This window comes from Lynx rufus, unplaced genomic scaffold (genome assembly GCF_022079265.1).
Source record: "Lynx rufus isolate CCGP_SWC_20201006 ecotype Redwood Valley unplaced genomic scaffold, mLynRuf1.p SCAF_1, whole genome shotgun sequence".
Classification (NCBI taxonomy): Eukaryota; Metazoa; Chordata; class Mammalia; order Carnivora; family Felidae; genus Lynx; species Lynx rufus.
The window spans coordinates 6733065-6757575 of NW_025814823.1; the positions used below are offsets into that span (position 1 = coordinate 6733065).

Consider the following 24511-nt stretch of genomic DNA (forward strand, 5'->3'; position numbering starts at 1 on the left):
CATGGCTGAATCGAGCAAAATCAGGATGCCACTTTATTCTCCTGCAGTGTTACTTATAAATGACCCAACATGCGTTTTTCCGCGTGCGCCTGGGGAGCAGGGCGTCCCTCCTGAAAAGCGAGGTTAGGGTTCAGGCCACTTTGCAAGGGTCTTCTGTTAAGTCGGTCACAATTCCGCAGCCTCTAAAATCCAAAGGCCCTGAAGTTTCTTCCGGAGAAAGCATTTGGAGCCGTGGTGGGAAGCGCCTGCTCCTCCTGGAGGCAAAGCGAGTCTGGAGGCAAATCCGGAGTCTGGTGTTTGTATTCAACCCACCGCGCTCCTCCCAAGTCAGGGACTGGGGACGGGACGCTTCCCATCCCAATGACCTGCGGCAACCTAATGACTGAGTCCTAACGACTGTGTGTGGATACAGGGCAAAGTGCGAGCCCTGGGATGCAAACTAGGGCCCCGGGCTCACCCTCCGGCTCCCTGCCCCCTCCGGGAAGAAGAGGACCTTCTCTAGCACAATCTCCCGGCCAGTCTGAGAGCCCCACCTACAGTCAAGTGAAGATGAGCGCTTCATTTCTTAGTTTCTCGGTTCCTCACTGCAGCCGAACCACCAGAAGGCTTTCCCTGTACCTGATATGACCTCTCTGCCCTTCCCACCCCTCCGGCTCAGTTCAGCCACCACAGCAAAACACCCTCCAGGGGGGAACCTTCCCCAGGGTCCCCTCCCCACCCCTCCCCTGAAATTTCCCATGACCCTTCCTCACGTGATCGGGTTTTTTCGGATAACGCTCCAGGTCAACACTTGATTGGCGATAATAACCGTACAGAGAGACGATCTAGAACGTTCGAGGAGTTGTGCCCCAACAAGTCCCGAACCCAGATGATGAGAGTCTCCCGCGAGCTTGCCAAACCTGGATGTCTCCTCTCCAGTGAATCAAAAATCGCTGCGGGTGGGTCTCAGGAATCTGAACATCTGTACAACTCCCCCAGTGATTCTGCTCAGCACCCAGATATGGGAATGGCTCGGCAAATCAATATACAGTGGGACTATTTTTCTTGACCTTAAAGCAGAACGTCGCTTATTTGAAAACAAATTAGGAGGTAGGAAGTTTTAATTAAGTCGTGATGCCAGGGTTTAATTATAGGGCAAATCATTGGCAACAGGTGAGGAAATTTAAGAGTCAGTTATTATTATTTAATGATTATTTTTGAGAGAGAGGTCGAGCGAGGGAGGGGCAGAGGGGGACGGAGGGCCCGAAGCAGGCTCTGTGCTGTAGCAGTGAGCCTTATGCGGGGCTCGAACTCACGAATTGTGAGATCACTAACCCGAGCCGAAGTTGGGACGCTTAACCAACTGAGCTACCCAAAAGGAGCTTATTATTAAGGTGGATTATAATAAGAGGCCTAGGATACAGAATAGCATAAGCCTGTTTTCTCAGGAATCGGGTCCATAGTAGCAGCCTGAGTGAGAATTCCCGAGAGTAAGTTAGGAGTTTCTCCTTAGGAAAAAGGGGAGCAAAGTATGGGAAGCAGGCTTAGAAATTCTATTACCCAAGAGTATTATGAGTGTTTTCCAATTCCTTTTACACTTCGTATCCCCAACCCCTTTGACTGTTTTCGATCCCCAGATCTCTCTGCGAGCCTAGCAATCCGCCCGCATCCCGTGGAGGTCAATGATACCTTTCTACCCCATTCTTCTCCACCTGTTCTGTATAGCTGTGTACGTGTTCAGATGCACAGCTGACCTTCCTCACAAGCTACTTCCTGACTCCTTTCTAGGTGGTGGACTCCTCGGAGGCGAAAACTATGCCTTCACCTGTAGGCATAGTAATGGCCTACAGAGAGCGTATTAGTTATTTGTAAACTTTCTGTAATTAGTATTAGCTATCTGTAAAAATCTTTGGATAGTCTCCAACTCTTCCAAAAACTGAAAAGGAGGGATTACTTCCTAACTCATTCTATGAGGCCAGCATTACTGAGACCAAAGCCGGACAAAGGCAATTAAAAACACGTGACCCAAAAGAAAACAAAAAACAAAAAACCACTACAGACCAGTATGCCCTATAAACACTCAGGCAAAAATCATCAACAAAGTACGACAAACCAAATTCGGCAGCATATTAAAAGGGATCAGACACCAAGACCACATACGATTTACTCCCCAAGTGCAAGGACTGTTCAACCTATGAAAATCACCGTAACACATTCACAAAATGAAGCCACTCTCCCTCCCCCTCGCGACCATCTCAATGATCCAGCATTTTTCTGGATTCAATTCAATACCCCTTCTCGAGACAAACCTTCAAACTAGAGAGAGGAGGGACTAACCTCCTCGACAGGACGAAGGCCATACATGAAAAATGTGCAACGTCGAGCTAACGTCGCACTCGATGGTGCGGGGTTGAAAGCTTTTTCTTCTCAGACCAGAAACAAGGCAAGGACGCCAGGTTTCACCACTTTTTATTCAGTGCAGTGTTGAAAGCTCTAGCCAGGGCAATGAGGCAAGAGAAAAAGAAATCAAGGGCACACAAATCTGAAAAAGATGAAGTATCTGTTTGCAAATGACAGGATCTTATGGGTAGAAAATCCTAAAGGCTGCCCCCAAAACTGTTAGAATAAACAAATTCAGCAAAGTTGCAAGATATAAAACACACAAAACTCAGCTGCGTTTCTAACTGCACTCACAAATGAACAATCTGAAAAAGAAAATTAGGGGAGCAATCCATTGACAATAGCATCAAAACCAATACAATACTTAGGAATAAACTTAACCAAGGGTACACTGAAAACTATAAAATATTGCTGAAGGGGCGCCTGGGTGGCGCAGTCGGTTAAGCGTCCGACTTCAGCCAGGTCACGATCTCGCGGTCCGGGAGTTCGAGCCCCGCGTCGGGCTCTGGGCTGATGGCTCAGAGCCTGGAGCCTGTTTCCGATTCTGTGTCTCCCTCTCTCTCTGCCCCTCCCCCGTTCATGCTCTGTCTCTCTCTGTCCCAAAAATAAATAAAAACGTTGGAAAATAAATAAATAAAATAAAATAAATTTAAACCCTAAAGTTTGTATGAAATTTCATGGGACCCTAAACAGCCAAAACAATCTTTAAAAAGAACAACAAAGTTGGAGGCCTCATACAAAACTCACTACACTGTAAGTGCAATGAAAAGCATGCCTGTGGCCTAACAACAGACATGCAGACCAATGGAATAGAACAGAGCCCAGAAATAAACCCTCACATATAACGGCCAATGGATTTTGACAAAAGAGCCAAGATCATTCAATGGGGAAAGGACAGTCTCTTCAAGTGGTGCTGGGAAAACGGGATATCCACGTGCTAAAGAATGAAGCCAGACTCTTACACTGTATTTAAAAATTAATTCAAAATAGATCAAAGCCCTGAACTGAGAGCTAAAATATATAAAGCTTTTAATAGAAAACACAGAGGAAAAGTCTCATGACACTGGATTTGGTGATTTCTTAGGACACCAAAGGAGCAGTTGATCAACTGGACTGCGTTAATATTAAAAGCTTTAAATATATATATATATATATATATATATATATATATATATATACACACACATATATTTTGTTTTTGTTTTTGTTTTTAAATGTTTGTTTATTTTTGAGAGGGAGACAGAGTGTAAGCCAGGGAGGGGCAGAGAGAGAGGCAGACACAGAATCCGAAGCAGGCTCCAGGCTCTGAGCCGTCAGCACAGAGCCCGACGCGGGGCTCGAACCCATGAACTGCAAGATCGTGACCTGAGCCAAAGTCGGATGCTCAGCCGACTGAGCCGCCCAGGCGCCCCAATATTAAAAACTTTTGTGCATCAAAGGCCACTCCATCAGAGAGTGAAAAGACAACTCTCGGAATGGGAGAAAATATCTGAAAAGGGATTTATATTCAGAACTTCTAAAGAACTCCCACACATAAACAATCCAATATTTAAAACTACACATCCAATTAAAAAAAAAATAGACAAAGACCTTGAATAGACATTTCTCCAAAGAAGTTCTAAAAATGGCCAGTAAACACATGAAATACTGCTCAACATCACTTATCATCGGGGAAATGCAAATCAAAACCACAGTGAGCTATCCCACCACCCCAGCTGGGACGGCCACCACCAAAAAATCCTCCAGAGAAAAGAACAAGTGTTTATACAGAAACCGGAATGCTACTGCCCTGCTGGTGGGGAATGTAAAGCAGGGCAGCCATTGTAGAAAGCCACATGGAAAACAGCTCCTTAAAGAGTTAAGCCTAGAACCACCGTATGACCCAGCAATTTCTCGTATATACCTGGAAGAACTGAAATCAGGGCCTCCAACAGATAGTTGTGTTCATAGTGGCGTCACTCACGATAGCTAAGACGTGGAAACCACCCAAATGTCCACCAAGAGATGAAGGTCTAAAAATGGGGTGCATCCATACAATGGAATATTACAGAGTCTTAACAGGGAAGGAGATTCGGACACCTGCTTCAACCTGAGTGAATCTTGAAACATTAAATGGAAGAAGCCAGATGCAAGGGTACAAACACCGTGCATTTCACTGATAGGAGTTACCTAGAGCAGTCACACGGATAGAGATAGAGAGTAGAAAAGTGACTAGGGGCTGGGGGTCAGGGAAATGGGGAGTTAGTATTTAATGGGTAGAGTTTGTTTGGGAAGATGAAAAATCCTAGCGATGGAGAGCGGTGATGGCTGCACAACATGGATGGTGCTTAACGTCACTTAGCTGCCCACTTAAAAATGGCAGAAGCAGGAAACTCCAGGCTATGTGCGTCTTCTGCCATAAAAGAGAACCCTTTGATTATGAAACCACAGAGAAGAGCTTGGCAATGAAGGTACACCTATTTGAAATCTGGATCTGTGGTTTTCCGGCTGAGGGACTCTGGGACACTCACTCAGCCTCTGGAGAGTTTTAGTTTCTTCTTAACATTAAGAAAAAGTAAAAAAAAAAAAACAAAAAAAAAAAACATTAAGAAAAAGTAAAATGCTGAGTGTAGGGCCTATCATGCCATCAACTAACAAGTGATGGGTTATTTTAGCAGCTCTGGAAATTCTATGTTATCATAGTAAAACATAAATGACAAAAGGTAAAAAGCTTTAGGGGCGCCTGGGTGGCACAGTCGGTTAGGCGTCCGACTTCAGCCAGGTCACGATCTCGCGGTCTGTGAGTTCGAGCCCCGCGTCAGGCTCTGGGCTGATGGCTCAGAGCCTGGAGCCTGTTTCCGATTCTGTGTCTCCTTCTCTCTCTGCCCCTCCCCCGTTCATGCTCTGTCTCTCTCTGTCCCAAAAATAAACGTTGAAAAAAAAAATTTAAAAAAAAGCTTCAGATGAGCATGAACACATACTGGGTGACAAGGACACTTGAAAAAAAGGGAGGGAAAGTCTTGGCTTTTCAACAGTTCATGAGAAGCTGTCTTGAATACAGCGAATTTCACTTATTAAAAGTTCAGTATGAAGCACGTGATACAGATATCTAAAAAAGAGAATGCAGGGGCGCCTGGGTGGCTCAGTCGGTTGAGCGTCCGACTTCGGCTCAGGTCATGATCTCACGGTTCGTGGGTTCGAGCCCCGCGTCGGGCTCTGTGCTGACAGCTCAGAGCCTGGAGCCTGCTTCGGATTCTGTGTCTCCCAGTCTCTGCCCCTTCCTTGCTTGTGCTCTGTCTCTCAAAAATAAATAAATGTAAAATAGACAGACAGACAGATAGAAAGCAAGCAAGCAATCGTAGGTCCCCACTGGCGGTCTAGTTCACCTGTTACGAAACTTATTCTAAGAACACTGTTCCAGAGAGATAAATAAATAAGTGTTACCAGGACAGGTCTCCCAAGAACGAAGAGCGGTGGATTAAATATAGCAGATTAAATATAAATAAAGACAAGGTATGGAAAATTTAAGTTACTGAACAATGGAACGGGATTTCAAGTACTCAAGCACAGGTGAACATTCTCAAGTGACCTATTTTACAGGAGCGAGGACTACACCGCAAGGGCTAAGGGAGCGCTAAAAACAGTAAGATTCTAGGATTCTAAATTTGCGTTTTTAAGCTCGGAATTTTTGGAAAGGCACGGCTACTACGTAAAGACCAATGCAGGCACGGGATTACAGGTGCCGGTTTACACACACGGAATGCTCTTCTCGGAAAATCTCTTTGGGTAACAAAAGCAGCAAGTTTGCAGCAAGAGCAGTAAAGGCAGTTCCCCAAGTGTATACAGCTGAAGCTGGACCACCACAGGGGTCAGGGGCACCGTGTTTGTGCAGCCAAAAAAATCCAGGTTGAACTTTCAACTCCCCCCAAACTTAACTATTAATAGCCTTTTTTTTTTTTTTTTTAAATCTTGAGAGAGCAAGAGAGACCACGCAAGTGGGGAGGTGCAGAGAGAGAGAGAGAGAGAGAGAGAGAGAGAGAGAGAGAGAGAATCCCAAGCAGGCTCCACACGGTCAGTGAACAGCCTGATGCGGGGCTCGTACTCCCAAACCGTGAGATCGTGACCGGAGCCGAAATCGAGAGTCAGGCGCTTAACTGACTGAGCCACCCGGGCGCCCCCCTAATAGCCTACCGTTGGCCTGAAGCCTTACCGATGACATAAACAGGCGGTTAACACACATTTTGGATACGTGTTACATACCTGCGTTCTTACAATAAAGCTAAAGTGTTCAGAAACTCCTAAGGGAAAATGTGTTCACCGTACTACGATACCGTGTCTAAGGAACAAAATCCGCTTAACAAGTAGGACCCACGCAATTCAAACCCATGTTGTTCAAGGGTCTGCCCTTCCAATTCTCAAAGACGTTTTAGGCAAAAAAGGGAAAAAAAAACCACACTTAAAAACCCACAAGCACAAATAAACCAACTTTAATAGATATTATTTTGTATTTATATAGCGCCTTCTTCAAGAACCTTAGATGCTTTACAGACATTATATCTAATTAATCCCCACAACAACCCTGTGAGGTAGGTATTACTCCCATTTTACAAGACAGGGAGACTGAAGCACAGAGAGGTTAAGTGACTTGCCCAAGGTCACACAGTTAAATTCACTGAGGAGCCAGGACCTGAGCGCCTTAGCCTCCCGGCTCCCAGTTTAATACCTCATGAGAGAATCTTTAATGAAAAGTATCCTTAAAGAAAGTATCAAGAGTAGTATGTTACGAAAGTGAGGTCTTTCTACTGCCACCACGGAAAAGAAAAACCCGATACTGATCGGTAGAGGCAACGAGATCCATATATTACACATTTCCTTTTTTCCCTTTTCCTGAAGTCTCACGGCCCCCGTCTTGAGCAATCGTCTACAGGTGAAGTTTCTGAGACAGGAGCCGTACGACTTAGCAGTGAGACTGAATTTAGCATATTTACTTTCGGTTACGATGACCTGTGGAAATTTTTATTCCAATATACAAAATATGGGACAGCCATCCCAACAAACATGTACATAGTTAGCAACCGGCCGCCATTTACAACGTAAACCCACCCCTCGTTTCAGTCACAGTCGACCAACAACCTCACAATGCTTTCTCTCTGGGTCCCTTCTCTCGCTATACCTGCATTTGGCCCCCCACCCCAACCCCAACCCTGTGCTTTTAAAGTCTGCTGCGTTTCGGGTGAGCTTCCAAACATGTTACGCAGACGCGGCTGTACTAAGAGTAAAAAGGAAATTGAGACCCATCACCCCACAGTCCCTCCCCTGACAAATCGTACTATTAAACACGGTGTAGACGTGAAACAGTGTGCGACTACCAAGGAGCTCAACGAAAATGCTAGAACTTGCTTCGACAGGAAATTTCGCCTTGCCTTTTACTGTGGTTTTTACAATGCAAAACGGAGACACGAACACAGCGTAGCATCCCAGTGCTGTACCTCTGTGCAAATGACCTCATCTATCTTTCTAATACGTGCTGTGGCCTAACTCAAGTAAACAACGGGACTCGGCCTCACTCTACTTCCTTCTCTGCGCTGAAAGCTACGGAAACACAGCCGTAAATTCCGAGACAATTTGGTTTAAGCCCTCAAAATAAAAAAAAAATGTATCCACCTCCCCCGTCCTGTGACCTTCCCCTTCCCCTTCCCCGCATTCTCAGTCGTGAGTCTCTGTGCAATGTTGTAACCAGGCGGGCTACGCAATCGCGATCGGTATAAGCCCGTTCCGGCCGGCCATAAGGCTTTAGCGACTGTATCTGAAAAAGCAAGGTGTCAAAATACGTCGTAATTTTTCTCCCAGCGTATCTGTTTAAACAGCCCCATTAGCCAAGCGACCCTGTTAAAGATCAGTTCACGGAACGAATAGGTGAAGTCATTTCCTGAGCTAAAAGATACAGATAATAAAATGTTAATAAATAGCAGCAGACAAAAATTTTTTTCGTGGTTTTTTTTCATATTCAACAGTATTAGTAAAATAAGTTTAGAAAATTACAGCAATTAAAAAAAAAAAAATCACTGCCTGAAAAGACTTGAAGAACATCCAAGGCCTGATTGCTATTATTCTGAATATACAGTCAATTATTTTCTGCACGTTACATTCGGCCACCGTCAACTCACTGATGCATGGGGAAGCGTCAACCACAATGGTTCACATACACTTTACATTACATACATTACTTCTTAAAACCCCCGACAGAATGAAGTCTTGACAAATGCAAAGCTTAGTTTCTGAACACTCTTCCAGTAGATCTGCAAAGATGGGGCGGGGGGGGGGGGGGAGGCGGATGGGGAGAAAAGGACTTGCTTCGCGTGTTTCTGGTCTGCTTCCTTAAAATTTCATCCTGGCACGGTTTGCAGCTAGGCACCCAGGCTGCTGGGGTTACGACAGGTTCCTTCTTCCCAGGGTAAAGAATAACATTCGAAAAGAACGTTAACTGCCAAGACACGGCTTTTCCGAGCACGGCTGCAACTTGAAACGTCAGGGTATTTAAGGATTCTGAAGACTGGTGAGCCACCACTGCACCAGAATTTCATCGATCGTTCCAACCGTGACAGGGAATTTTTGATAAGTTTTTTTACTTTACAAAATTAAAGCTGAGTAAAATCAGTGACTTATAAACCATGACAAAAGGACAAATATTTAGTCAGAGATATCAGTTCCTCCTGAAAAAAGAGTATTTACCTCCTCTCAGTGTAATTTTTCTTAAGGTATCTTACGATTTAAAATGGTTTAAAATAACCTTAAAAATAGAAACAAACAAAAGGACGAGTTCAATTGACAAAAACTAATAAAAAAAAGCTCAAATTTACTGACAGAATCGTGGGCACTTCATACAATACTTAGACTCTACCAGTTTTAAGTAAAATAAATAAGAAAAAAACTTATAATTACAAAGCCAGTCTTTCCCCTTGGGGAAACAAAAAGCCACCTTTGACCAGTTGTTCCCTACATATACATATACTGTATATTATTAGAAGCTTCTTCAGAGAAGCAAAACATATTTGTCTTCCTGACACCAGATTCTAGTCATCTGTTCGTTTTTACATCAGAAAGGCAACTGCAAGTGTTGGGCCCAAATGTAGTTCTGGTTTACGCCTGAAAAGACCACCGGGTGTTCCTTCTATGCGTGTGTATTCGACACGGGCAAATTTACGCGGTGCGTTCAGGATCACCTCCCGAAATGATCGCTACAACCTAGCACAGATTCCCACTCTTTCTCCTGCACCCCCAAGGAGTTCAAACCATTACTGGTGCAACGAATAAAGAGAAAATGCATGTCAATTACTGGAAGGCGGTTTCACGAGAGGAGCTGCTATCTCTGATCTCACTTCCTTGTTGTGTGGAACTGCACGGACGGCATGATACCTGAGCAAATAAATCAACTACCATGATAGGAAGAGCGTGTGAATCCATAGTCTTTGCTTTATTGTGTGCAAAGTGTGCTACTGCCCCCTGAGCTTCCTGCATTTCTCTTTTCTTGAAAAATCAGTGCTTGATCCTTTGCAAAATAACCAGAGAAGAAATGAGGCAGAAAGTATCTCTTCATCACGGTCCCCCTCAGTCCCGAGACTGATAGAAAAGGATGTAACCAGACTCAGAGTTCTTTGAGATATCTGATGTCAACCCGTAGAATTCTTCAATAGCTTGTGCATCAATTTTCTGCGGGGCAAAATGTAAACATTAGTACGAAAGTGAGCTCTTGGAACTGCTTCAATCCAATAAAACCTCCCACATTTCTTAGAATCGTGTCTTTCATTGGGGCTATAAAACAGCTCTGCACAGTAAGAACAGCTTAAGTTAACAGGGCTGATAATGCCAAGTACTGGTAAGAACATGAAGCAAACAGGACTCTCAGACACAGCTCGTAGGAATGTGAAACGATTCGGAGACTTCGGGGAAATGTGTCACGTTGTCTTCTAAAGCTGAACACACAAACTACCCTTTGATCCAGCAATCCTATGCCTAGGGAACGGAATTTCTACCTGGACTGTAAGAAACCACGAATTCCCAACCATTCGTGACCTACGAAAATGGCAATTTCAGATGGTCCAACCTAACACACCCAAGAAAAGTGAGTGCGCGTGTCTAGCAAAAGACTTACACCAGGGTCATGGAGGCAGTTTTATTTCAGTAATGGGCAAAAAGGCAAGCTTCTAACTTGTTCTGTTCTGACAACGGGCAATTACAATAAAAAAGAAAACCCTACTATTGGCAACACGAATAAACTGCTAGATACAATGATGAGCGGGAAAGGGCAGACACAAAAGAAGGCATATTGAACGAGTCCATTTATATTTAAACAGAGGCAAAACAATAATGAGAATGATAAGGCTCAAAAGAGCCAGGAGCCGGTGAAGGGGATGGTGGGGAGAAGGGAGGAAAGCTGTGAGGATGGACCAGAAAGAGGATAAAGGAGGCTCACTGGGGTGCTGAAAGTGCACTTGATCTTGATAGTGGTTACAGTGTGTGTGTGTGTGTGTGTGTGTGTGTGTGTGTGTGTGTGTGTGCGCGCGTGTGTGTGTGCGCGCGCGCGCGCATGCAAATACAGGTGCGTGCACGTTCACATAAAAATTCAAGTTGTTGCTTAAGATTTGTGTACTTTATATATATTATAACTCAATAATTTTTTTTAACCTCAATTTTTTTTTTTTTAAACAATGAAAGCTTTGTTTTTTTTTTTAAGCTAGCTCTGTTGTCGAAAGCTTTTGTTTTATCCTAAGCATTTTAAAGGTTACCTGACCATTCAAGCATTGGGATTGCCTGTTGGGGAGTAAGAAGTAGGAATCAGATAATCTGAAGACCTCAACAGTTGCCTAATATTCGTCACCTGTCATATGAATGAGAGGCTGGGAGAAAAAAGAGAAGAGTGAAATACACACCCAACTTTGAAGAAAAATAAGAAATTCAGGAACTACTTACTTCTACAATGTCGTCATCAAACAACAACCAAAAATCATGACTCTTAACTATTGCGATATAATGTCCTCGATTGGGACCACTAAAACAAAGAGAAAGAAAAGTTAATCTCATACAATGTTTATTAACATCATTCTTCTATGCCCGAATTTCACGTTCTATAAAGCAGCATAACTGAAACCGATAAAAATAGTCCTTACCTATCCTTCCCCAAAGTATCAAGCCACATTGATGTGAACTGGCATTCTATTTTAAAATCAAATAATTAGCACTCTACTTTGAAAGATATAATCAGCATTCTATTTATATGAGGTTACGCTATTAAAATTATTTGTCTTTTTTAACTTTTTAAAATAATTTTCAAATTTGCTTCTATGAAAAATGTAAATACATTTTTTTCTAGCATTTTGAGGGGGGTGGGGGTGTCACTGTCTGAGTTAAACTACAGAACGACACAAGTAAAAATTTTTTTCTAAGTCTTACTCTCTTCGGAAAAGTTTTTCTCTTGAGGAAAGGTATCGTGTGATAGTTAAACAAGCAAAGATATCAAATCTACAGCTCTGAAATCAATCAAGCTTGACCTTCATAAACTTCTTTAAAAACAAATAACTGGGGCGCCTGGGTGGCGCAGTCGGTTAAGCGTCCGACTTCAGCCAGGTCACGATCTCGCGGTCCGTGAGTTCGAGCCCCGCGTCGGGCTCTGGGCTGATGGCTCAGAGCCTGGAGCCTGTTTCCCATTCTGTGTCTCCTTCTCTCTCTGCCCCTCCCCCGTTCATGCTCTGTCTCTCTCTGTCCCAAAAATAAATAAACGTTGAAAAAAAAATTAAAAAATAAAAAATAAAAACAAATAACATTTTGTTAGTATTATTAGTGCTATTTTTAAGTACCTAGATCTTAGCACCACTATTGGAATGGTCTCTCCGTCTCATTTTAAACAAATCTGGAATAAAGAAATCTAGAAACTCATAAAAATGCATGTGGGACTGTTTCTTCAACAACAATAAATCCTTTGCTTTATAAAAGACGTGGTGAAGATTTCAACTTCTCCCAGTTTAAGTATGATTCATTATAAAAGCTTCTACATAATTCTTCATTAGATTATAATTCCATTGTAATTGTTACAGTATAGAATTTGAGATAATTTTCCACACAAAGTACGGTTAATGTGAACATTATCTCAAGAGTAGCAACGTGAGTTAAAGGAATAAGCAGCCTCTGTGCCTCCTGGTGTCGGCTCCTCTGACCCGGTTAGGGGAGCCGAGTACCCGAGGTGACAAAGCGACACAAACAAGAGGACCGCTCTTTCCCCACAGACGAAAACCCCTCAGAACTATTTTTTTAAGAAGGCTTTTAATTCTACAATTCTGAAATAAAAACCAAAATAGACAGATTTTCCCCATTTCTCGGGGGTTCATCTAAAGAATCACGTGTTTATATAAGAGGCTAAGAATTTTATTTTATTTTTTGTTTTGTTTTGTACTTTTTTAAGGTGGTAGAAAGGCAGAGAGAATCACAGAAAGGCTGAGGAACAGAGCCTGAGAGGGAGGAGGCAGGTGGGGGACACAAAAGTTAGGCATCGGGCAGCTCGGCTTTTTCCTTCGGCAAACAGGTGGTTTGAAGAACAGACAGAAGTCGGTTACAGAAACTAACAGGAGGAGGAGGGGCTGAGGCTCCTAAACTTACTAGGCGCCCAGGAAGGCCGTTTATTAGGGATTTGCATCCTGAACACAAAACACGCTCACTGCAGTGGGCGTGAGTGCCTAACGTGTGCACGTAAGTGTGTCGCTTTCTGTGGGGATCAGAAAGACACCAACGCTTCCTGCCCGAGGACACGGTCAGTGCAGCAGATAACCCTCCACAAACACATTTCGGGGCAAAACAGAACATAAAAGCAGAGCTGCAGGCGCAGTGGAACGGACAGACCCCGTCCGGGGAGAGAGGAGGTGGGAGGGACAGGGCTGAGGACTCCAGGAAGGTTGGTTACGGGGGGGGGCCTGAGACGGGCCGAAAGGGTCACACTTAAGAATTCCGCAAGCACCTGTTAGAAATCTATGCGCCACTGAGGAGGGAGAACGCATAGCTGGACTGGCACGGGCTTGCTGAGGACGAGCGTCCTCGACAGTTGAAGGATGCAGGCAAAGTAAACCATCTACGCTCTCATGTGAAATCTTACTACAGATAAATCTGATAAAAAATAAAAAAGATTTTTAAATGCTGTTAATCTGTCTTTATTCTGAGAGAGAGAGAGAGAGAGAGAACGAGCAGGGGAGGGGCGGAGAGAGGGAGACAGAGGATCCTAAGCAGGCTCTGCGCTGTCAGCACAGAGCCTGATGTGGGGCTTGAACCCACGAACCGTTGAGATGATGACACGAGCTGAAATCAAGAGTCAGACGCTCAACCCACTGAGCCACCCAGGCGTCCTAAATGTTGTTACTCTTTTGTTAACGGACAAATCATTTCCTGTTTTAAGAAGTGCCTGTTCTCGGGGCGCCTGGGTGGCGCAGTCGGTTAAGCGTCCGACTTCAGCCAGGTCACGATCTCGCGGTCCGTGAGTTCGAGCCCCGCGTCGGGCTCTGGGCTGATGGCTCAGAGCCTGGAGCCTGTTTCCGATTCTGTGTCTCCCTCTCTCTCTGCCCCTCCCCCGTTCATGCTCTGTCTCTCTCTGTCCCAAAAATAAAAAAAAAATAAAAAAAATAAAAAAAATTAAAAAAAAAAAAAAAAGAAGTGCCTGTTCTCATAAGGGAAACATATACAAACTGATAAACAATACAACACAAAGCGGTAAGTTACGGCTAGCGATACACATCTAGCAGCTACGTGAACACCGAGGCGTGGAACCAAATGTAGTAATATTTCAATACAGTAATATTTCAGTATACCAAAGCTTAAGGAGGAAATGATAAACGCACTGTATCTGAAACATCCATCTTGCAATCAACCTATCCTGACACGACAACCTGGAAGGATCAAGAGCCTCGGAAAGATCTACGCCAGGACCATCCTGAACGCCCGCCCCACAGACCAAGAACCTTGCCAGCTCGTCCCTCGGATGCAGTTACCTTCCACAGTGAACCACCACGGCGACGAGGTCGTACATTCTGTCAGGATTGGTTGCGTCGCCAGAGGTGTTAAACAGACGAAGTTCTAAAGGAAAAACTACCCGGTAAGACAGTTTTGTGTATCGATGAAGTTGATCCATGTACTTAAACCTCTTCAGGTGCAGAGCTAGAATCATGGGCAGTTTTTTAACTTTCATCCTATTCAAATAAACACGGAGACAAAATTTCATAAAAGACATTCACACCATGTCCTTAAAAGAACTATCAAACTTTAGGATCCCATTAACAAACCATTAGTAGTTTTAATAGCCCAGCACTGCCCAGTTTTGCATCTTTCTACCAATTACTTCTATATTGGCAAAGCAACATTCCGAACATCTGAAGACTATCCCACCCCACCCGTCATCGACAAACCACATAAATCTAATTCATACTCAATACGGCTTCAAAACAGATGAACGGCATCAGTCCGCTGTTAAGAAATCCTTATTCTGAAATACAGGTCCCTAATGATAAGGCAAACTGCACATGATGCCTATGATTGGTGGAGGAGAACTAGTTCCTTAGAGCTGCTAACTCCTTTGGATGTGAGGGGAGACTGAAATCCATCTGTCCCATCAGTCTATATAATTCAGTAACAGACTGACACGAGAAAAGCATGAAAGACCATTCTGCGAAAGGTGTCTGTCAGAGATAAGAAGTAACTCCGCATTAGGAATAAGGACTACGTGTATCCTCGAAAAGAGAGTAAAATGACCTGCAAATTTAGGGTTGAGTTTTTTACTGTGAAACACCGGCTATCCTCCACACTCTAAATAATCTTTATTACGCCCTTAAATGTCATTTCGCCCCGACACGACTCCGCACTCGGGGCTCCTCCTAATGACAGCCTGTTATTCTGAAGGCTCAGCTCAAACGCTGTCCCCCCCACACAAGTAACCCCTCTCTTCAATCCCCCATCGGCACTTTCTAGATTCACTCTGTGCATGTACAGTTTATGACCCCATCAAATGTTTATGATGATTATGGGTCTTTCTCTTCTTCTAGGGTCTAAAATCTTGCCAGGGAGAAACGATTTTTATTTTGTTTTCATTTTCTCTATCGAGCAACATGCCTGGCACGTGACAGATACCTGACAAGTGTTGCAGCACTGAATTCCGTATGTGTTCAATGAAGCAAAACACTTCATTAATTAAAAAACGAAATTTACTAAGCCATTGCCCCTAATGAAGTGAAAACAAAAATCATTCTGTAGCATCTCGCTAAACCTGCATCCTACAGATCTTAAATGCGGTGGGCAGCTCGTTATTCCGCAAACATTTACTATTCTACCCTGGCCTTTGAAAAACATTAGCAAGAAAAAACATAAACGGATACTCATTCCGGGAAAGAAAGCTAACAGTGTAAGAGTCTTTATGGCCTCTGCCTCAGTAATCCCAACTTCTAGAACTTAAATATATCCTCTCAGACACAAGACGTCTGAAAAACATTCACTTCTAGAGTTATTTTAAAATTTTTTCAACGCTTTTTATTTATTTTTGGGACAGAGAGAGACAGAGCATGAACGGGGGAGGGGCAGAGAGAGAGAGGGAGACACAGAATCGGAAACAGGCTCCAGGCTCCGAGCCATCAGCCCAGAGCCTGACGCGGGGCTCGAACTCACGGACCGCGAGATCGTGACCTGGCTGAAGTCGGATGCTTAACCGACTGCGCAACCCAGGCGCCCCTCTGAAAAACATTCACTTCTAGAGTTATTTTAGATCGTGAAAAACTGGGAAAATCCTAGAGACAGGCATGCGACAGAGATATTATGGGTTCAGTTCCAGACCACCACAGTAAAGTCAGCATTGCAATAAAGCCAATGGAATGAAATTTTTGGTCTCCCAGTGCACGTAAGAGTTAGGCTGACATTATACCGTGTCCATTAAATGTGCGATATCATTACGTCCAGAAAAAACAATGCAGATACCTTAATTAAAAAACACTTCATTGTGAAAAACTGCAACCCATCACCTAAGCCTTCAGCGAGTCATAACCTCTTTGCTGGGGAAGGGTCCTGGCTCACTGCTGACTGATGGGGGTAGTGATGACGAAGGTCGTTGGGGTGGCTGCGGCATTTCTTTTTTTAAAATTTTTTTTTTCTTTTCAACGTTTTTATTTATTTTTGGGACAGAGAGAGACAGAGCATGAACGGGGGAGGGGCAGAGAGAGAGGGAGACACAGAATCAGAAACAGGCTCCAGGCTCCGAGCCATCAGCCCAGAGCCTGACGCGGGGCTCGAACTCACGGACCGCGAGATCGTGACCTGGCTGAAGTCGGACGCTTAACCGACTGCGCCACCCAGGCGCCCCTGGCATTTCTTAAAAGAAGGTCATCAAGTCTGCCACACTGACGGACTCTTCCTCTCGTGAACGATTTCTCTATAGCACGAGATGCTGAGAGCATTTCACCCACAGAACTTTCCTCAAAATTAGAACCAGTCTTTTCAAACCCTGCCCTGCTTTAACTACCAAGTTTGTGTAGTGTTCCAAATCCTTCGTTGACACTTCAACCGGCTTCACGGCATCGTCAGCAGGAGCAGATTCCATCTCGAGAAACCACGTTCTCTGCTCAGCGGCGAGAAGCAGTCCTCACCCCATCGCGTCCTATCGCGAGATCGCGGCAACGCCGTCCACCTTCAGGGCCCGCTTCTAGTCCTGGTTCTCTCGCTGTGTCCACCACATCCGCCGTGACTGCCTCCACTGCCGTCCCCAACCTCCAAAGTCATCCCCGAGGGTGGGAATCAACTTCTGCCAAACTCTTATAAAGGATATTTTGACCTCTTCCCGTTGTTCTTAATGGCTTTCCATTTCAGGAGGCATTTAATTTACTTTGCCCAGATCCATCAGAGGAATCACTGTCTGTGGCACCTGCAACTTTATGAAATGCATTTCTTACAAAATAAGAAAGTCAGAATGACTCCTTGATCCACGGGCTGTGGAATGGACGCTCGTCAAAAGGCACAAAAACATTCATCTCAGGGCACAATCTCCATCAGAGCTCTTGGGTGACCAGGCAGCATGATCAATGGATGGATGAAGAGCAAAACTTGAAAGGAATCTTTTTTCTGCTTTTTCCCTGGGCAGAAGATCTCAGCGGTGGGCCTCAAATATTCAGTAAACCATGTTGTAAACAGATGTGCTGTCATCCAGGCCTTGCTGTTCCATTTACAGAGCAGAGCGGATTTAGCGTAATTCTGGAGGGCCCCAGCATTTTCAGAACGGCCAGTGAGCATCAGTTTCAGGTCACCAGCTGCGTTAGCCCCTAACAAGAGAGCCCTGTCCTTTGACGCTCCGAAGGCAGGCACGGACTTCCCTCTAGGTGTGCAAGTCCTTGATGGCACGCATCGTCTTCCACAGACAGCTGCTCTGTCTACACCAACCACCTTCGTGAACGATCTTAGCCAGACCTTCTGGAGAACTTGCTGTAGCTTCTACATTAGCGCTGGCTGCTTCGCCTTTACTTTCACGTCAACCCCCACCCCCGCAGCTTCCAATTTTTCTCTTGCAGCTTCCTCGCCAATCTCCGCCTTCAGAAAGTTGAAGAGAGTTTTGAGGGCTTGCTCTGGATCAGACTTTGGCTCAAGGGAATGTTGTGGCCGGTCTGCTCTTCCGTCTAGACCACTCACACTTTCTCCGTGTCGGAAGTAAGACCGCCTCGCTTTCTTGTCACTTGTGCGTTCGCTGGAAAAGCACTCTTCACGTCCTTCACGAACGTTTCCTCGGCACTTGCAACGTGGCTGGAGTTTGGCACAAAGGACCCAGCTTTCAGTCTGAATCAGCCGTCAACGTGCCCTTCCTCACTAAGCTTCACCATTTCTAGCTTTTGACTCAAAGTGAGAGATGTGGGACTTCCGCTTTCACTGGCGCACGTAGGGGTCCCTGCAGGGTTACTAACGGGCCTAGTTTCAATATTGTTGTGTCTCAGAGACTAGAGCAGCCAGAGGAAAGGGAAAGGGGGCCGGGGCGGGGGGCAGGGGGGGAACGGACGGTAGAGCACTCAGAGGACATACAACTCTCAAGTAAGCTCACCATCTTGTAAGGGAGTGGTTTGTGCTACCCCCAAACATTACACCAGTGACACCGGAGAGCACGGGTCATTATACGAAATGTGATAATAACGAGAAAGCATGAAATTTGGTGGGAATTGCCAAAATATGACACAGAGACACAAAGTGAGCAGATGCTGTTGGAAAAAGGGCCTCAATAGACTTGCTCGACGCAAGGATGCCATGAACCTTCAATATGTTAAAAAAAAAAAAACGCAGCGAAGTACAACAAAGCAGGGCACAATAAAATGAGGTGTGCCTGTACCTGTCTTACAGAAACTCCTTCATAAAACAGGGAATGATCACCAACTCATTTCTGAGGCCAGCTGAAAGCCGGTACCAAAACCTGACAACGGTATTACAAGAAAATCCCAGACCAGTAATATCCCTCACGGTATCTCAGACGTGAAAATCAACAGAACATTAGCAGATTGAATCCGGCAACATATAAACCTCCCTTGGCGATGATATTATAGTCCTCCTATATGAAACGCTGATGTTTTTTCCTCAGGTTCTTTGTAAATAAAGACCAGTAACTGCAAAAATGGAAAGATTCCTTTATGTCCCTGAATTAACAAAGTAATCATAAATTTATAAGGAGCATTTTAAAATATTAATAGAGCCCATTTCTCCTCTGGAAGAAAGGGGTCCTCAGCCCAACTTCAGTTTTCCGGAAATTTTAGATCTCCGCAGAAAAACGATGCTTACTAACGATGTGATTTTTAAAAACAAGCACGTCCCCTTCCAACCTAATCAGGATATTCTGGACCAGGAATGAGCGGACTGCAGATACTATTTTCTTAGCAAAAATGTATCGCCCTTGTCACACACCAGGTTACAAAGTCAATGCCTACAGCAGCCACTGTCAGAAGGGGTGGCGGGCACATCTTCTCAACCTGGGGCCCCCCATGACCCAGCGAGCAGACCCTGACGAAAGAAGTCGTGTGCCCGAGATTTATCAGAGCGCTGCTCTGGGGGCCGAGTGAGGAAAGCGGAGAGGGAAGAGGAGGAAGCCAGCTGAGGGTTCAGTCTCAGGAAAAAGCCCAGAGAGAGCAGCTCCAGCTTGGTCCCTCGGGGAAACCCTGCCCGGACTCTGAATCTCGCCGCAGATTTCTCTGGACCGCGGCGAGGTGACTGGGCTTTCACACTCTCTTCTTCACCTGCCGGTCACAGGTCACAGGTTAAAGAAATTCCCAGAAGCTTCCTTCCGTGGTAGCCCCAGCCCCAGAGGAGTCCTCTGAAGAAGAGCCAGCGTGAAGGCGCCCCAAAGGAGCGGGGGTGGCGGAGAACGGGCCCTGAGGCCACTCCCTGACTAGCATACCGGCCACTCTGCTGCAGGCAAGGGGTGGGGGGGCACCACGAAGGCGAATTCCATATTCTAGAGCTGTCTGCTGTTTGGAGATTCCCCAAGAATGGCCAGAAACCATTTTTTAAAGGAAAATTTCCCATTTGTGTAAACGGTGGGAGCCAAGCAAAGAGGTCCACACATACTGCGGGCCAGAGGGCACTAATATGCAAACTCTACCCCAGACAACTTTAACATCCCATCAGCGCAAGCACATTAAGAACTTAATGGAACTCTGTTGGCAGAGGAGTCTTGAGCACGCAGAAGAGTTTCGTCATCGTACAGACAGAAAATTCCACCTTCTCGTGGACTGTCATGTCAACGAGGCCTAACTGGGGAAGGTCAGGCTGAGTGTGACAGGGAAACAGAAGTTATGCTGCACGTGAGGAAGACACCAGACTGAGTGGGGAGCACCGAGAGGAGAGCTGGACCCGACGGAGCCTGAGTCCAGTGGGTGTCATCAACGAAGGCAGGTCGGGGGACAGGGCAGATCCAGAGTGCCCCGACCGGGGGTGGGGGGGAAGAGTGCTGGTCGCTACCTGGAGATGCTTCCAGGCGCGCATCCGGACAGCATCAACCTGTCAAAAGACAGAAGGACCTAGGCAACCGGACACACGGGTCAGATTCAGGAGGATTCCAAATGGGGGAGGGGGTGCTACGGTCTGAATGCCTGTGTCCCCCCAAAACTCATGTTCAAAACCCAATACCCGACGTGACGGTTCTAGGAGGTGGGGCCTCCGGGAGGTGCTTACACCATGAGGGTGGAGCCTTCTCAGATGGGATTAGTGTCTTCATGAAAGACCCTAGAGAGCTTGCGGGAGTCCTTCCACCACGCAGGAAGGCACCTGCTGGGGACCACGAAGAGGGCCCTCACCGGAACACGACATGCTGGTGCCTCGATTCTGGACCGCCAGCTTCCAGAATGCGAACGAATCGGTACATTTCTGCTATTTATAATCCGCCCCGTCTATGGGGTTTTGTTACGGCAGTCTCAGACGGAGACAGGGTGTGTGTGAAAGGGCTGACTACTCCCGACGTGATACTAACCGTGACTAGAACCTGCACACGCAGAAAAACGATATGCATCTAGCTAGGGAAACCGAGCAGAAGGGAAGAACTTGGCCTCAGGAACAGGAAGAACCTCAGTTACCACCAGATCAGGGTGGACAGAGACAGGCAGCGGCCACAACTAGATACTGAGTCACCTGGGCACTGCGTGAGTCGTCCTCAACGCCGCACCGCCCGCGGACAGCGGTGGGCCTGGAGGCGGGCTCGGCTGAATGTGGCCTAAAGGGAGAGAGAGTACAGGGAGGGGAGAGAGTACAGGGAGGGGAGAGAGTACAGGGAGGGGAGCGAGGAGGGGTGTGTAGTGGAGAGCTGGTCAGGCTGGCTCAGCTCCCCACTGTCACTCGTCATCAGATCCCGCTCTCAGGGAGAGGGGAGTGACAGGCGAGTGCTCCTTAAAATCGCAAGCGGCACTCCCAGCCCGGAGGACAGGAAAACAGCACCTAAAACAACGCCAGAGGCCATCAAATCCTCTCGTTCCAGTTCCCCGGCTTCATCACCTTGCTTCTACCCTATGCTTTTATCCTCCCACTGGGTGACAGCTCGGGACTGTCTCATCCACATTTACCAACCTCGTATTTTTCCTGGACTGTGCTATACAGGGGTGCTACGTGAAAGGAGTCAATGTGCGGACGAATTCTGTATGAAAGATAAAAAGATAAATTTCTTCTATTCTGTGGGTCTCCTCAGAGTCCACAATATGAAGCATGAATAAACAATGAAGAGGAAATTTTACTATGTAGCAAATTCATTTGATCACGGAATACTTATTTTAGGGCACCATTTCCAGAAATCGTTCTTCGACGTTGTTCCAAGATCGGCTGGTTGCAAAGAAGACACTGTCTTTACGTTAATACAAACACAGATTCCGAATGAAAGCCAAATCACATGCATTTTTCTATTGTGGTAAAAAACATATGAACTTTACCATCTTCACCCCTTTTAAACAGAGAGTATGGCAGTGTTCCCTATAAGCACACAGTTGTGCCACAGATCTCCAGAACTGTGGAGAAAATTGCCAAATTTTCACTTTGCAAACTGAAAGTCTACACCCGCTGAATAACTCCTCTTCTTCCCTCCCCGCAGACCCTGACAAGCACCATGTTATTTTGTCTCTCAGAATGTCACTACTTTAGATTCCTCAGATCACTCGAATCCTACAGAATTTGCCTTTTTGTGACCGGCTTACTTCACTTAACATGATATGCTCAAGATTCATCTATGTTATATGTGACAAGATTTCCTTCCTTGTTAAGGCTGAATGATACCCCATTTTATGTTCATCCCACATTTTCTTTATCCGCTCATCTGCAGATGGACATCTAAGCTGTTTCCTCCCGTTGGTTATTGTGAACGATGTAGCAATAAACACAGGAGTACACACATCTCTTCTGACACCGTTTTCCATCCTTCTGGATATATATCTAGAAGAAGGAACGCGAGATCATAAGGTAGTTCTATTTTCAGTATTTTGAGGAACCTCCACACTGTTTTCCATAGCAGCTATGCCAGTTTATAGTCTCACCAATAGTGTACGAGGCTCCAGTTTCTCCACATCGTCGCCACACTTATTTTCTCACTTTCCAATAAAGGCCGTCCTAACTGGTGTGAAAGGATACCTCACTGTAGTTCTGATGTGCCTTTTCCCGATGATTAGCTTTAGTTGAGTATCTTCTCATATGCTTGGCGGCCATTTGTTTATCTTCTTTGGAGAAATGTTTACTCAAGTTCTTTGCCTGGTTTTTGTTGCTGAGCAGTACGAGTTCTTGATATATTTTGGGTTATTAACCTCTTGTCACGTATTGGTTTTCAAATATTTTCTCCCATTCATGCCTTTTCACTCCATTTATCGTCTCCCTATGTTACGCATACATTTTTAAGTTTGACAAAGTCCCATCTGTCTACTTTTGCCTTTGTTGCTTGTGCTTTTTGGTGTCCTATTTGAGAAATCATGGCCATATTCAAGGTCATGAAGACTATCCGTTATTCTAGGAGTTTTATAGTTTCAGGTCGTATGTTTAGGTCTTTTATCCATTTTGAATTAAGTTTTGTACATGGTACAAGGTAAGGTTTTGCACATGGATATCCAGTGGTCCCAAAACATCGGGTGAAGAGACTGTGTACTTCCCCTATTTTTGTATCATGCGGCCTTGGCGCACTTGTAGATCATCTGACCATGCGAGTGAGGGTTTAGTTCTGGGCTCTCTACTCTTTTGCATTGATCTATAGGTCTGTCTTTATCCCAGTCCATGCCGTTTTAATTCCTGTAGCTTTGTAATAGGTTTTGAAGTCAGGAAGTGTGAGGCCTCCAGCTTTGTTTTCTTTAAAGATTGTTTTGGCTTTAAGAGTCCTTCAAGATTTCTCCTATGAATCTTGGGTGTTTTTTCCCCTATTTCATCAAAAACTGCTATGGAGATTTTGACAGAGGTTAAACTGAATCTGTAGACTCTTCTAGGTAGTATGACCATTTTAACAGTATTAAGTCTTCCAATCCATAAACGCAAGATATCTTTCCATCTACTTGTACATATCTTCTTTAATTTTTCAGTAATATTTTATAGTTTGCAGGGTACAAGTCTTTAGCCCCCATCATTAAGTCCATTTCTAAGTATTTTATTCCCTTTGATGCTACTGTAAATGGGATTCTTTTGTTAACTTTCTTTTTGGATTGTTCAGTTAGTGCCCAGAAATGCAACTGATTTTTGCATGTTGATTTCGTATCTGCATGTCTGCTGAATTGATTAGTTCTAACAAGGTTTTTTTCTTGTTGTTGTTTCATCTTTAGGGTTTTCTGTCAATAAGATCGTTATCTGTGAACAGAGATAATCTGACTTCTTCCTTTCCCTTTTATTGCCTTTTCTTTTTCTTTTTTTTTTTGCCTAACTGCCCGGGCTACGATTTCTAATACTATGCTGAATAATGGCAAGACTAGGCATCCTTGTCTTGTTCCTGATCCTAGAGAAAAAGCTCTTATTTTTTTAACCACTGGCTCTGATGTTAGCTGTGGGCTTGTTAGAGATGGTCTTTATTATGCTGAGGTATGTTCCTTCTATCCCTAGTTTGCTGAGTGTTTTTATCATGGACGGGTGTTGAATTTTCTCAAATGCTTCTTCTGTGTCCACTGAGATGATCCCGTGGTTTTTGTACTTCATCCAGACTGAAACCTTTTAAAGTCAAACTGGTTTTTGTTTCTTTAATAAGAACTATGATCTGTATATCCAACACAATCTTACTCTCTTAGTCTGAGACTAAGAGCTGGTAGATGTCAACTAATGCAAGTGAGACCCAAAAAGATTAAATGAGACTTGCTCAATATTACAACGCAAGTTATCAGAAGGGCTGACGCTAGATCCTAGTAGAAAATAGATAATTTCTGTATTGCTGTCTTTCTGTAAACTAACGTGCAACTTATCCTACAGAAATACTCTAAAAACTGTGTGAAAATGTGTCTGTTGGTGGGCATATACATACAAAATATGCATGTTCACCAAAGCAATGTAACAGCAAAAAAAAAAAAAAAAAAAAATGGGAACAATCTAAGCTATTAGATTTAGCCGTGAACACAGTTCACAGATTATGGTATATTATGGTACGCCCAATACAAAAAGTCTATGGAGCACCTCTTCAGAA

General features: G+C 44.8%; 1 protein-coding gene across 1 annotated transcript in view; it reads right to left on the bottom strand.

The window, feature by feature from the left end:
* Positions 1-6827: 6827 nt before the first annotated feature.
* The window catches only part of USP12 (ubiquitin specific peptidase 12), a 107180-nt gene continuing 89496 nt past the window's right edge, over positions 6828-24511 (bottom strand). Inside the window, exons 7-9 of the mRNA XM_047078065.1 lie at positions 14385-14582; positions 11329-11407; positions 6828-10068 (exon numbers count right to left, since the gene is read on the bottom strand). Of these exons, the coding sequence (XP_046934021.1) occupies positions 9967-10068; positions 11329-11407; positions 14385-14582 (379 nt within the window). The 3' untranslated portion in view covers positions 6828-9966. The remainder of the gene's footprint in view (positions 10069-11328; positions 11408-14384; positions 14583-24511) is intronic.